Here is a 14,410-nt window from a genome sequence, read left to right as displayed (position 1 = left end):
AGAAGAAATTGAATTAATAAAACGATAATTTTTACATTGTTATTTGTATATGTATAATAACATTATTTGACGTTATTAATAATTAACGACAATTAAAAAACAAGATTAAAATTTTGCTTGATACCTGCGAGAATCTCATATGTTTATATACAATTATACGTGTATTAACAAATTTCTAAGTGCGTGTGTATATACATACACGTAAATAGTTTTGGAATATTCGCCTTTCTCATTGTTCATTGCGCTTTTTGAAGAACATTATATGCCGAATAGGAGGTTTTGATCAACTGTAATTAAACAATTGTTCGAGTTTAATAAAAAATTGTATTAATCGTACATAGAATCATACTTACGTTCACGAAGGTATCGAGATTTACGGTAATAAAATATCCACTAACAAATTCGATGGGATTTGCTGCACGTTGCATCATTATTAGAATCATTTTTTGCGAACTATTATCTAACGACATCCAATTTGACTCGGCAAATGCGACGGCAATGTGAATACTCTGAGAACAAATGAAAAATGATTGTTATTGTTTGCCAAACTCGATTGATTTCAGTCGATATCATATTTAGTATCACTTACTCAATTAACGAACCTTTAATTTCACTTCATTGCCGTACCAACAAAAAATATAAATTTGTACCAATAAAGTTGACAAATATATTATCAGGGCCATAAATTCTGTACTCAGTAGATCATTTTTAAGTAGCTCGAACATACTCAAGCAAAGGACTATTGAACTGATGAAAAATTGAGAAAATATCGTCATAACAAAAGCTTCGTTCACTTTTTCAGCGATTCTACAGAGATAAAGTGAAGCAAGTGAAAATTATTGCAAGTAGAAAACTTTTTCCAAATAATAAACGATCTCTTGTCGATAAACAAAGAAAAGAAAAGAAAAGAAAAGAAAAAAAAAAAAAAAAACTTACTGATAAATTTGATAATGATGTTGAATGCATTTTCGAAGACCGTCGAGACCATCACAGTTTAAGCGTTTCAATCGACACTTCAATTTATCTATTTGACAACAAATTTGTAATAAAAATCCACAAAACAGTGCATCTATTGCAACGTGAAAGAGAGAACAGGCTGTCATCGATATCATTTGATAAAAGTAAGTTAAGTAAAAAACGATTGAGGAAGAATAATCGTAAGGTATCCAGGCTCTAAAGGGCAACGTTTTCGCTCGTAAATCAGTTAAAAGGGAATTTAAAATGCTCGATAAAACTGACGTCTCGATCATGATGGCATAATGAAGCGTATTAGCCCTGTACAAATGAAATGTCTATAGAAAAATCTGTCTTTCCGTTCTCTTTTCTTTCATTTTCTTATTATTTTTATCAATGTTATATCATATTATTCATTTTCAAACGAAATACAACAAATTTAGATTGAAAAGATAATTATATTAAAGTAGTATTACGAAATGCGTTAAACTCACCGAATAGTCCGATCATATTTCTCTTGGATCTTCGACTCTTCGGAATCAAGAGAAAGACATATTTCATCAGTGAGAGCATCAATTAATTTTATAATCTTCTCTCGTGCCATCAATATGTTCACTGCTTTACAAAAACCGATCACCATTGTCAAAAGCATGTGGGAGCTTTCAATGAAGTCATTCATATTGTCGACAGTGACCATGTCAATCATTTGCGACCATAGAAAGGAATGTACGAACGATATCACGAGAAAAGTATATGTACCATAAATTATTTTTTTGCAAGTCGTTGTCCATGATTTTGGCTTCCATACACCACAAAATATTAAAATTTTGAAAGTCAACGATAATATGCACATTATTAACGTTATAATTATCTTGCAATTATATAATTTGTTTTGTTTTTTCTTTATGAATTCGATATCGTCGAAATGAAAAGAAAAAGAAATTTAAAGAAAAATTTAATAAAAATTGTTAGGAATTATTTCGTTTTACAAAATCGCAATTCACATTTCGCTAAAAAGTCACGAATTTTTCCGTACGATAAACGAAGTGATACTGTCCTTCTACCTATAGTACTATTCAGGAAAAGACATGCCCCTCTTTCCCCCTCAAGCAATACTCGCATAAGAAGAGACTACTGTTTATCCTAATGTATACAATTCCAGCCATTTGCAATTTTTATTATCGATGGATTTATCAAATGACAGAGTCCACTTTACTCAGTATGATATTGTCACGTAACAAAAGAAAGAAATACAACGGCAGCTCTCTTGCAGGTAAAACTTTTATTATTCTCTCCCTATATGTATATTTTCTATCTTACAACATTTACATTGCGAAACGATTATTTATATGCACACTTATTCCTTTCCCTTTTCGATATTACGTTTCTTCTTATTTTTCTTGTGTCTGCTGCAAAATGTTATACGCCGAGTACGATGTTTTAAGTACCTAAAATAAGAGACATAGTGGCGAAGCATAGGATCGATGTTCTGGTATTATAGGGGTATGTGAATACTAACTTTGAGGAAAGAATTGAAATTGACAGGAAGAATTCTTATGACGACGAAGACGATTGGTTTCATCGTACGTTTCAACATAAACAAAAGATTTTTCCTGATGTCATCGCTAAGTGTTATCCAATCTATATCGAAAATTATCGTTGCAATTTCTTCGCTCTGAAAAAAGATATTATTTCATTTTCGACAAATAAGAATTTCATCTAATTTGAAAATATTCATTGTATTTATGCGTTGAAAAATGTTTAACTTATAAGCAGACCTTCGTTTCAACTAAATTTCCGTACCAACAATATAGATATATTTGTGTTAATATGCAAATCATGTAGATCAATATTTTCATAAACTCGAAGGAAATTGGTGAAATTTTTGTTAATTGGTACAATGTAAAACATATTATCGATGTGGTGATGAAAAATTGAATGAAGATCGTAAATTCGAACATCTTATTCACCTTATTGGCTAATCTAATAAAGGAAAAGCAAAATTATTCATTTTATTTCGGTTTTTTATTTCACGGATTTAAACAGGAGTCTTTCTTCTTTAAAAAGATTTCTATTAAAAATATTTGTAGATTATATTAATTTTTAATGTTATAGCAGTAGTACATGTGCGAGTAAACGTCTGTGAATCATATTTGATGATCAAAAGAACGACGTTAAATAAAAATTTCGCAAACCATTGTAATTAACTAACTTGTATATACAGTTGTGATGGCGGATACAAAGCCTTAGAACAGATTTATTTTCGTTTGTAATCTTCATCAGACGATTTTCCAAAATTTTGATTTGACAACAAATATGTATTAGAAAGCCGAATATTAAACAATCCAAAGCAATGTGAAGTGTTGGTCCTATTAGAAGTGCTGATATTTGATGAAAGTATGTTAAGTAAAATATAAAGGTTGTCATGTTATTATCAAAAGGCAACCAAGCTCGAAAAGTTAATTTTCTCCTTACCAAATTTGTAGTTACAGACAAGGATATGAAACAAAAGGTTGTTGAAAAAAGTAAGACAATGTAATAATGTGTGTTCAATCTACAAAAAAGAAATATTACAATTTTCTTTTTAAATCAAATTAAATAAAATACAAATGCGTAATCATTGAATATATTATAAATAATTTGTATTGCTAACCTCGACCAATTGTCAAACTTGATTTGAATTCTTGTTTCCACACCATCGGATGGTTTGTATGGTTCTTGTGTTAAAGTACCAACAAAATTAACAATGTTATTGCGATTGACCATTAGACTTAGCATTTTGAAACAAGATATAAGTATCGCGAAGAATACATAAATGTCATCGGAAGAATCACTCGAATCGCCTTCGTTCAGAACAATACCGATGGCTTGTGACAATGGTACAGTAGATATTAAAAAAGCTATAAAGATCGTGTATAAATTATACGCGAAACGTTTATAAAACGATAATGACCAAGATGGAGGTCTCCAGCATCCGCAGATGCTGAGAATCGTAAACGACGATGCTAAAATCACCATTTTTCGTATTAGCGATGAAATTTTTTGCGATATTTTTTTTAAGATATAACTTTCCTTTTTTTTTTTTTTTTTTAATATCGTCTACTTGAACTTTTCACAAAGACTATAAATTCTTCGATCATTTTTTACCAACCATTTACTTGGCAACACAACGTGCACTAAAAAGAAATACATATTCTCATGAACTAAAAGAGCACTTTTCTATTTTATTGATATATTGTCTCTCCCCTATAAATGATACGATCAACGTAATTTTATGCTTTGTAACAGCAATATGCCATTATTATAATGTCAACTATGAAAAGATACGATTTCTTTAAGATTTTATTACGTAAATCGTTCTTCTCTACCTCGCAGAAAAGAACGACGACCCTTCAATGTTCCGTCATTATTGATTATTAATTATTCCTATGCACTGTGCGTGGAATTCCTGACATAGGAGGGGAAAAAATCCTTTGATTCTTTTCTCTCTGACAATAAAATTATTATAACATCGCTGAGTATTTTTTCTGCAAAGGTAGCTATTTGCGAGAAGCAAAACTTTTCTATGAAGATTAAAATTCCTCTCTTAATATTTTACTTATTTTTATTTCAATAATTATTCCTTTAGTTTCAACGTTTGAAAACAATATGTTATAAGCTATCCAGTTGTACATGAAAATATAATTTTATTACCTTAAGCGATAAAACAGGAAGCCCAATGAATTTTCTTGCAGGTAATATTATTTTATTCTTCTCTTTTTATCTCTATTGCAATTTTTAATATTTACATCATAAGTCTATCATATCTAAGCACTAATTGAAATCATTTACATTGGTCTCTTTTTCTACATTTTTCTACTTACTCTTCTTAAGTTTGCTCCAAGAAATTGTATGCCGTGTATGCGGTCTTAACTATCTGCAAAATAACAGAATCATAAAACATGGAACTATTACCACATTTTGATATCATATTGATAAACATACTGACGCTCACGAACGAATCGATATTCAGAGGGAACAGATTCATAACGATAATAACGATCGGCCTCGTCGTACGATGCATCATAATCAAAAGACTCTTCTTGATGTCATTGTTTAGCTCCATCAAATCTGTATCGAACATTTGGTAGACAATTTCTTCGCTCTGCGTAATAAACGAAATATTATTTTATACGTAAGTAAAAAGGGATTACTTTTAAGATTTTTGGCAATTATTTTTTACAGAAATGAAATAGTGTTTGATAAGAAAAAAGAATTTTCATTAACTCAAGTGTATTTCATCAATTTCTAGAAATGTTTATCACCAAGTAAAAGTATAATTTTCATGAGAATTAAACTTAATGGTAATCGACAGATAATAGGTATTACTTTTACCTGACCTTAACAGTTACTAAATTCCCATACCAGCAGTAGAGATACACTTGGATTAACATGCCAAACATAAATAATGTCATTTTTAAAAATTCCAAACTATTAACTGATATTTTTGTTATTTGGAATAGAGTAAAACAGACTGTGAATGTACTTGCAAGAAATTGGACGAAAATTGCAAATTTAAACGTTTCATTTACGTCAGCAGCAAACCTGAATGAAACAAAAAAGGAAAAGAAAACTCGTTAGACATTCTTTTCGTACCTACATTTAAAAAAGGTCACTCTAGAAAAATTTACCCGTATATACATTCGTGATGACGAATGCAAAGTTTCAAAATGACCTTCCGTTCATTCGTGATATTTGTAAGGCGATTTTCCAAAATTCTAATCTGACAGCAAATGTTTAGGAGAAGATCGCTGATCAGAGTATCTAGAGCGACGTGAATCATTGCCCCTAATGTCAGTGCTATCATTTGGTGAGCGTAAGTTAAATAAAATACAACGGGTGTCATGCTATCGTCGAACGGCAACCAAGCTTGGAAAGTTAATTGTCTTTTTCTAAAGTCTGTAATCAATGACATGAATAAAAAGTGGCTCACCGTGAATGTAATCAAGGATACATAACTGTGAATGTTGAACCTGAGAAAGAAAAATATCCAAATACTTTGATAGTAAAATATATATGCATAATATAATTAGATTTAAACAATACATATATATATATATATATATACGTGTGTGTGTGTGTGTGTGTATAAAATCATTTTGCAATTTATATTACAAACCGAGACAATTTGTCAAACTTTGTTTGAATGTTCGTTTCCATATCGTCCAATGGTCGATACGGTTCTTGTCCCAGAGTATCAATTAATTTAACAATATTGTTACGATTGACCACAAGACATAACATTTTGAAACAAGATACGAAATGTGCTAAGAATACGTAAATATCATCGGAAACTTCGCCCGAATCAATTGCGATTGAAGCAATACCGATCATTTGCGATAAAGACAGAGATGATACTAGAAGAGCTATAAAGAATGTGTATAAATTATGAGCGAGACATTTAAAAAACGAGTGCGACCAAGATGAAGGTCTCCAACATCCGCAGATACTGAGAATAATAAATATCGATTTTAATACAGCCATAGTTATATGCGAATGAAAAGCACTCAATTTGTTCTTTGACATATCACTTTTCTAGCATCGTTTACTTGAACTTTCTACGAGGATAATAATCCTGCGACGAGCAATTTTTCATAAAGTCTAACTTCCTACATGCACTGAAGGATATATTCTCACGAACTAAATTTTTATTTTATTGATGCGACTATTCTTTCTCTCATATGAATGATACGGTCAAAGTAATTCAATATTTTGCAATAGAAGTATGTCATTATTATAATAACAACTATGAAAAGATGCGTTTTCTTAAACGGTATTTTATTATGTAAATCACCCCTCTCTACTTCGATAGAAACGAACGACGACTCTTCAATGTTCTATCATTATTGATTATTAATTATTCCTATGCATTGTGCGTAGAATTCCCGACATAGTAGGGTAAAAATGCTTTGATTTTTTTCTCTGACATGAAATTATTATAACATAGCTAAGTCTATGAATTGCTATGGTTGCTATTTGTAGAAAGCTAAACTTATTAAAGAAGATTAGAATTTTTCTTGTTATTTTTTACGTCTCCACTGCTTACTTTTACATCAATGATTATTCCATAGGTAGAGCAAGATTTGAGAACAATTCCCAATACGATATAAGCTGTTCAGTTTACGAAAAAACAAAATTCTGTATATCACAATTAAAATTATCCATATTTTATAATCATATTTGTATTTTCAATTATAATTGTATTACCTTAAACAATAAAATGAGAAGCCTGATGACTTCTCCTGCAGGTAAATTACTTTATTCTTCTCTCTTTATCTCTATTGCGATTTTCAATTATTACATTATAAGTTTATTATATCTACACTATCTATGTTCAAATAATTTACATTGGTTTTTTTGTTTTTCTACGTCTCTTCTACTTACTCTTCTTAAGTTTGTTCCAAGAAATTGTATGCCGTGTATGCGGTCTTAACTATCTGCAAAATAACAGAATCATAAAATATAGAACTATTACCACATTTTGATATCATATTGATAAACATACTGACGCTCACGAACGAATCGATATTCAGAGGGAACAGATTCATAACGATAATAACGATCGGCCTCGACGTACGATGCATCATAATCAAAAGACTCTTCTTGATGTCATTGCTTAGCTCCATCAAATCTGTACCGAACATTTTTTGGGCAATTTCTTCGCTCTGCTTAATAAGTAAAATATTATTTTATAAATAAGTAGAATGATTAAAGATTTTCGGCAATTGTTTTTTACAGAAATGAAATAGTGTTTGATAGGAAAAAAGAATTTTTATCAGCTCAAGTGTTTTTTTTTAAATTAAATTAATTAAATTAATTTCCACGAGAATTAAATTTAATGGTAATCGACAGATAATAAGTATTACTTTTACCAGACCTTAAGAGTGACTAAATGTCCGTACCAGCAGTAGAGATACACTTGGATTAACAAGCCAAAAATAAATAATGTCATTTTAAAAAATTCTAAACTATTTGTTGATATTTTTGTTATTTGGAACAGAGTGAAACAAACTGTGAATGTACTTGCAAGAAATTGGATTAAGATTGCAAATTTAAACGTTTTGTTTACGTCAGCAGCAAATCTAAATAAGAAAAATAAAAAAAGAAAAATCGTTAGTCATTTTTTTGCAACTATATTTAAAAAAATCACTCCACAATAATTTACCCGTATATACATTCGTGATGATGAATGCAAAGTTTCAAAATAGCCTTTCGTTCATTCGTGATATTCGTAAGGCGATTTTCTAAGATTGTAATCTGACAGCAAATGTTTAGCAGAAAATCGCTAATCAGAGTATCTACAGCGACGTGAATCACTGTTCCATATGTCAGCGCTATCATTTGGTGAGCGTAAGTTAAATAATATACAACGGGTGTCATATTATTGTCAAAAGGCAACCAAGCTCGAAGAGTTAATTGCCTTTTTCTAAAGTCTGTAATCAATGACATAAATAAAAAGTGGCTCACCGTGAATGTGATCAAAGATATATAACTGTGAATGTTGAACCTGAGAAAGGAAAATATTCAAATACTTTGATATGTAAATTATATATGTATAATATAATATAATTTAAATAATATATATATATATATATATTATTTTGCAATTTATATTACAAACCGAGACAATTTGTCAAACTTTGTTAGAATGTTCGTTTCTATATCGTCCAATGGTTGATACGGTTCTTGTTCCAGAGTATCAATTAATTTAACAATATTATTACGATTGACCACAAGACTTAACATTTTAAAACAAGATACGAAATGTGCCAAGAATACGTAAATATCATCGGAAACTTCGCCCGAATCAATTGCGATTGAAGCAATACCGATTATTTGCGATAAAGCCAGAGATGCTAATAGAACAGCTATAAAGGTTGTGTATAAATTATGAGCGAGACATTTATAAAAGGATAACGACCAAGATGAAGGTCTCCAGCATCCGCAGATACTGAGAATAATATATATCGATTTTAATATAGCCATAGTTATATGCGAATGAAAAGAAATCAATTTATTTTTTGAGATATTGCTTTTCTAACATCGTTTATTTGAACTTTTTACGAGGATAATAATCCTGCGACGAACAATTTTTCATGAAGTCTAACTTCCTACATGCACTGAAGGATATATTCTCACGAACTAAATTTTTATTTTATTGATGCGACTATTCTTTCTCTCATATGAATGATACGGTCAAAGTAATTCAATATTTTGCAATAGAAGTATGTCATTATTATAATAACAACTATGAAAAGATGCGTTTTCTTAAACGGTATTTTATTATGTAAATCACCCCTCTCTACTTCGATAGAAACGAACGACGACTCTACAATGTTCTATCATTATTGATTATTAATTATTCCTATGCATTGTGCGTAGAATTCCCGACATAGTAGGGTAAAAATGCTTTGATTTTTTTCTCTGACATGAAATTATTATAACATAGCTAAGTCTATGAATTGCTATGGTTGCTATTTGTGGAAATCTAAATCAAAGTATATTAGAATTTTTCTCGTTATTTTTTACGTCTTCACTGCTTACCTGTATATCAATGATTATTCTGTCGGTTCAACGTTTGAAAACAATTCCCAAGACGACATAAGCTATTCAGTTTTCGAGAAAACAAAATTCTAAACGTAACAATTAATATTATTCATATCTTTCAATCATATTTGTATTTTCAATTATAGTTGTATTACCTTAAACAATAAAACGAGAAGCCTGATGACTTCTACTGCAGGTAAATTACTTTATTCTTCTCTCTTTATCTCTATTGCGATTTTCAATTATTACATTATAAGTTTATTATATCTACACATATGTTCAAATAATTTATATTGGTTTTTTTGTTTTTCTACGTCTCTTCTACTTACTCTTCTTAAGTTTGTTCCAAGAAGTTGTATGCCGTGTATGCGGTCTTAAGTATCTGAAAAATAAGAAAACTATAAAACATGGAACTATTATGATATTTTAATATCACCATAGATTTACTGACGCTCACGAACGAATCGATGTTTAGAGGAAATAGATTCATAACGATAATAACGATCGGCCTCGTCGTACGATGCATCATAATCAAAAGGCTCCTCTTGATGTCATTGCTTAGCTCCGTCAAATTTGTATCGAACATTTGGTAGACAATTTCTTCGCTCTGCTTAATAAACGAAATATTATTTTATACGTAAGTAAAAAGGGATTACTTTTAAGATTTTTGGCAATTATTTTTTACAGAAATGAAATAGTGTTTGATAGGAAAAAAGAATTTTCATTATTACAAATGTTTTTTTTTTAATTAAATTAATTAAATTAATTTCCACGAGAATTAAATTTAATGGCAATCGACAGATAATAAGTATTTCATTTACCAAACCTTTAGAGTGACTAAATGTCCGTACCAGCAGTAGAGATACACTTGGGTTAACATACCAGACATAAAAAATGTCATTTTTACAAATTCCAAACTATTCGCTGATATTTTCGTTATATGGAACATAGTAAAACAGACTGTCAATGTACTTGCAAGAAATTGGACGAAGATGGCAAATTTAAACGTTCTATTTACGTCAGTTGCAAATCTAAACGAAGAAAAAAAAAATGAAAAGAAAGAGAAGAAAAATTGATAGACATTTTTTTGTAACTATATCTAGAAAAATCACTCTAGAAAGATTTACCCGTATATACATTCGTGATGACGAATGCAAAGTTTCAAAATGGCCTTTCGTTCATTCGTGATATTCGTGAGGCGATTCTCCAAGATTCTAATCTGACAGCAAATGTTTATGAGAAGATCGCAGATCAGAGTATCTAAAGCGACGTGAATAATTGCTCCTAATGTCATTGCTATCATTTGGTAAGCGTATGTTAAATAAAATACAACGGGTGTCATGTTATCGTCAAAAGGCAACCAAGTTCGAAAAGTTAATTGTCTTTTTCTAAAGTCTGTCATTAATGAGAAAAATATAAAGCTGCTCACTGATAACGTGATCAACGATGCGTAACTGTGAGTATTAAACCTGAGAAAGAAAATATCCAATTGTTTCGATATTTACATTGTATATGTCATATAAACAGTTTAAATAGTATATACATTTTATTTTTTGTATATTTGAAAATTTATATTACAAACCTAGACAATTTGTCGAACTTAATTTGAATGTTCGCTTCCACATCGTTCAATGGTTTATGCGGTTCTTGTCTCAGAATAAAAATTAAATTAACAATATTATTACGATTGACCACAAGACTAAACATTTTAAAACAAGATACAAATTGTGCCAAGAATATGTAAATATCGTCGGAAACATTGTTCGATTTGTTCGTATTTAAAGCAATACCGATCATTTCCGATAAAGACAGAGATGATACTAGAAAAGCTATAAAGAATGTGTATAAATGATAAATGAGACATTTATGAAAGGAGAGCGACCAAGATGAAGGTCTCCAGCATCCGCAGATACTGAGAATAATAAATATCGAGTTTAATACAGCCATAATTATATGCGAATGAAAAAAAGGTCAATTTATTTTTTGAGATATCACTTTTCTAGCATCGCCTACTTTTTCTACGAGTATTATAAATCCTTCGATCATTTTACGATAAACAATTTTTCATGAAGTCTAACTTCCCGGTTTCCGGCATGCACTGAATGAAATATTCTCACGAACTAAAAGAACACTTATCTATTTCATTGATACGAGTATTTTGTCTTCCCCATAAATGATACGTTCAATGTAATTCTATACTTTATCATTGAAGTACGTCATTATTATAATGTCCACTATGAAAAGATACGATTTCTAAAATAACGTTATGGTATGTAAATTATCTTCCAGAAAAGAACGACGACTTTTCTAGGTTCTATCATTATTGATTATTAATTATTCGTATGCGCTGTATGGTAGCAGCGACATAATAGAAAGGAATACTTTGCGAAGGTAGCTATTCGTGAAATGTACAACTCTCTTTTTTTCAAGAAAATTCTCAATGATATTGTCTTCAGATAAAGTCGTACGACAGGTTCCTTGCAAGTAAATCATTTATTCTTTTATTTTTTTCTTTTTTTTCTTTTTATAATACTTTTATACCTTTTTGATATTTATTACCATTAATATTGTTGATCTATTATTTGTAACTACAAACTTGGGCAATATCTTTCATTCCTTTCTGCATCATTTCTACATCTTTTCTTTCTGTTATTCTTGCGTTTGTTGTAAAAGATTATAAGCCGAATAGGCAGTTTTAATTATCTGAAAGAAAGAAACAAAAAAAAAAAAAAAAAAAGAAAGAGATAACGATGAAATTATATAACAATTAACATCATGATATTTTAATATTGCCATGCAAATACTGACACTGATGAATGAATCGAGATTCAGAGAGAAAATTTTCATAACGACTAATGAGATCGGATTCATAGTACGATTCATCATAATCAGTAAGGAAGTCTTGATGCTATTGTCAAGTATCGTCCAATTTATTTCAAAGATCTTGTTGATAATTTCTTTGCTCTGAATTTTAAAAGTATTAAGTATTATTTATTTCATACATAATGATTTACATATTTTTCTCAAGCACATTTGAATATGATTATTCCTATATAAGCACTAATGAATGTATAATATTTATCTATTATATTAAATTCTCACCAGACCTTTAAAGTCACTAAATTTCCGTACCAGCAGTAGAGATAAATTTGTATTAACATGCAATACATGTAGAGCGACATTTTTGCATATTCGACAGAAGTTGATGATATTTTTGTCAATTGATATAACGTAAAAGAGACTGTCATTGTGCTACCGAAGAACTGAATGAACATTATCACTCCAAATATTTTATTTACTTTATCTGCGAATCTGTATACGTCAGTGAAGAAATTATTTATTTCATATTGCGACTTACTTAATTTCTTATTAAAATTATAAAAGTGACGTTCCGCGGGCAAGAATTAATTGTCAAATTAATTGTTTATAAAATCTCTAATGTGGACTAACTTGTATATGCATTCATGATGACGTACACATAATTTTAAAAGTGCCTTCTGTTCGTTGGAGATTTTCATCAAACGATTTTCCAAAATTTTGATTTGACAACAAATATGTATAAAAATGCCACAGATCAAAGAATCTAGAGCGACGTTAAGAAAGCCGGCTAATGTCATACCTAACATTTGTTGAGTGTACGTTAAGTAATATATAACAGGTGTCGTGCTGTCAAATGGTAACCAAACTTGAAAAGTTAATTGTTTTTCCCTGAGGTCTGTAAGTAAAGACATAAATACGTAGCTGCTCACCGAAAATCCAATTAACGATGTATAACCGTTTGTGTTGAACCTGGAAAGAAGAAATAGCAAAGTACTTTTGATAGAAATCAAATTAAATATAATATCCAATGTAGAAAGAAAAATCATATATTACAAGAAATCGTATGATTATTTCTAGAACCGACCGTGCTAATTTTTCAAATTGCAATTGAATTTGAATTTCTTCATTATCCGATGGCCTGTATGGTTCCTCTGCTAAAGCGTTAATTAACTTGACGACATCGTTATGATTGTATTTAAAAGTTAACATTTTTAAACAAGATACAGCGATCGTCAAAGATATGTAAATTTCTTCGGAAAGATCGCTCGAAATGTTTAGGGCAATACCAATGATTTGCGATAAGGATAAAGACGATACTAGAAAAATTACACAGATATTGTATAAATTGTATATAAGACTTTTGTAATATGAGAATGACCAGGATGATGGTCTCCAGCATCCGCAGATACTGAGAATCATTAAAGTCGATGCTAAAATCGTCATTTTCCGATAAATTAATAACTCTATAGATTTTTTTTAATATTAATTTTCTAATATCGTCCACGTGAACCTACGAATTAGGCCTTCAGCCTAAAACAGATATATCTTTCGTTGAATTAGATCGTTCCTGTCTTAGGAACGAATATTGTGAAATTTTTTCACAAACTGATATGACGTTACATGTCAGTTTATTCATACTTTTCTTCTCCCATGAATTGTACGATCGATATTATTCTACTTCCCCTAAATGGAAAGTATATCATTACTGTAATATCAATTTGAAAAATTACATACACTTTGTCATACCGATAAAACAATCCTGCCTAGAAGAAAACAATGACTTTGCAATGTTCTATATTTATCATTATTAATTATTCCTAAGAGTTTTGTAGAGGCAAAGATATTTTCCACTCTGAATTTGTATGATTACATAGTGAAGGATTCTTCTCGCAAATATTGTGCGAATGTTGCCATTTTTCATTATTAAAAATTCCTATAAAGCAAGAATGAGATAAAAAAGAAAGAAAATTAAAAAAAAAAAAAAATCGTGAAAATAAAGCAAAGAACAAAATGATTGTTGGAAAAGGGAGATCGTTTTTTGAAAAATAAT

General features: G+C 30.0%; 3 protein-coding genes across 6 annotated transcripts; all 3 read right to left on the bottom strand.

Annotated features, from left to right (window-relative positions):
• Positions 1-158: 158 nt before the first annotated feature.
• Positions 159-4,257, bottom strand: LOC124954183. The gene is made up of 10 exons (XM_047506695.1): positions 3,608-4,257; positions 3,167-3,508; positions 2,733-2,937; positions 2,474-2,629; positions 2,349-2,402; positions 1,449-1,825; positions 937-1,275; positions 603-807; positions 354-509; positions 159-287 (listed from the first exon to the last, which is right to left on the bottom strand). Exons 1-10 carry the CDS (start codon positions 3,970-3,972, stop codon positions 237-239), a joined length of 2,250 nt encoding a protein of 749 aa, XP_047362651.1. The 5' UTR covers positions 3,973-4,257; the 3' UTR covers positions 159-236.
• On the bottom strand, positions 4,016-13,871 carry LOC124954182. Its single transcript, XM_047506694.1, has 16 exons — positions 13,445-13,871; positions 12,991-13,329; positions 12,648-12,852; positions 12,280-12,504; positions 11,123-11,493; positions 10,668-11,009; positions 10,367-10,571; positions 9,992-10,150; positions 9,878-9,922; positions 8,615-9,030; positions 8,159-8,500; positions 7,871-8,075; positions 7,503-7,658; positions 7,378-7,426; positions 4,648-4,719; positions 4,016-4,130 (listed from the first exon to the last, which is right to left on the bottom strand). The coding sequence occupies exons 1-15, from the start codon at positions 13,801-13,803 to the stop codon at positions 4,700-4,702; spliced, it is 3,438 nt and encodes a 1,145-aa protein (XP_047362650.1). The 5' UTR covers positions 13,804-13,871; the 3' UTR covers positions 4,016-4,130; positions 4,648-4,699.
• Positions 4,625-6,725, bottom strand: LOC124954012 (odorant receptor 94a-like). 4 transcript variants are annotated; one of them, XR_007102412.1, is made up of 6 exons: positions 6,113-6,725; positions 5,625-5,990; positions 5,480-5,538; positions 5,329-5,374; positions 4,943-5,098; positions 4,833-4,870 (listed from the first exon to the last, which is right to left on the bottom strand). XR_007102412.1 is itself a non-coding variant. In XM_047506198.1 (5 exons), the coding sequence occupies exons 1-5, from the start codon at positions 6,517-6,519 to the stop codon at positions 4,863-4,865; spliced, it is 1,146 nt and encodes a 381-aa protein (XP_047362154.1). In that variant the 5' UTR covers positions 6,520-6,725; the 3' UTR covers positions 4,625-4,862. The 4 variants fall into 4 exon arrangements, 2 of the variants coding, with proteins under 2 accessions (XP_047362154.1, XP_047362153.1); XM_047506198.1 differs by having other exon boundaries at positions 4,625-4,870; positions 4,939-5,098; positions 5,334-5,538; XM_047506197.1 differs by having other exon boundaries at positions 4,625-4,870; positions 5,334-5,538.
• Positions 13,872-14,410: the final 539 nt, after the last annotated feature.

This window comes from Vespa velutina, chromosome 14 (assembly GCF_912470025.1).
Source record: "Vespa velutina chromosome 14, iVesVel2.1, whole genome shotgun sequence".
NCBI classification, from domain to species: domain Eukaryota; kingdom Metazoa; phylum Arthropoda; class Insecta; order Hymenoptera; family Vespidae; genus Vespa; species Vespa velutina.
This window is presented reverse-complemented; position numbering and strand designations above follow the sequence as displayed.

Bases quoted from the DNA above. Each gene is read 5' to 3' on its own strand.
- LOC124954183 (XM_047506695.1), bottom strand. From the start codon at position 3,972: ATGGTGATTTTAGCATCGTCGTTTACGATTCTCAGCATCTGCGGATGC. The intron at 2,403-2,473 runs GTTAGTATTCAC...CTCTTATTTTAG, and splicing joins ATTTCAATTCTTTCCTCAAA to GTACTTAAAACATCGTACTC. The intron at 808-936 runs GTAAGTTTTTTT...TTATCTCTGTAG, and splicing joins CATCATTATCAAATTTATCA to AATCGCTGAAAAAGTGAACG.
- LOC124954012 (XM_047506197.1), bottom strand. From the start codon at position 6,519: ATGTCAAAGAACAAATTGAGTGCTTTTCATTCGCATATAACTATGGCT. The intron at 5,991-6,112 runs GTTTGTAATATA...TTACTATCAAAG, and splicing joins AAGTTTGACAAATTGTCTCG to TATTTGGATATTTTTCTTTC. The intron at 4,871-4,942 runs GTCAGTATGTTT...GTTATTTTGCAG, and splicing joins ATATCGATTCGTTCGTGAGC to ATAGTTAAGACCGCATACAC.
- LOC124954182 (XM_047506694.1), bottom strand. From the start codon at position 13,803: ATGACGATTTTAGCATCGACTTTAATGATTCTCAGTATCTGCGGATGC. The intron at 11,494-12,279 runs TCTTTTTTTTTT...TTTCATTCGCAT, and splicing joins TAATTTCATCGTTATCTCTT to ATAATTATGGCTGTATTAAA. The intron at 9,031-9,877 runs TAAGAAGAGTAA...AAACGATGTTAG, and splicing joins ACAACTTCTTGGAACAAACT to AAAAGCAATATCTCAAAAAA.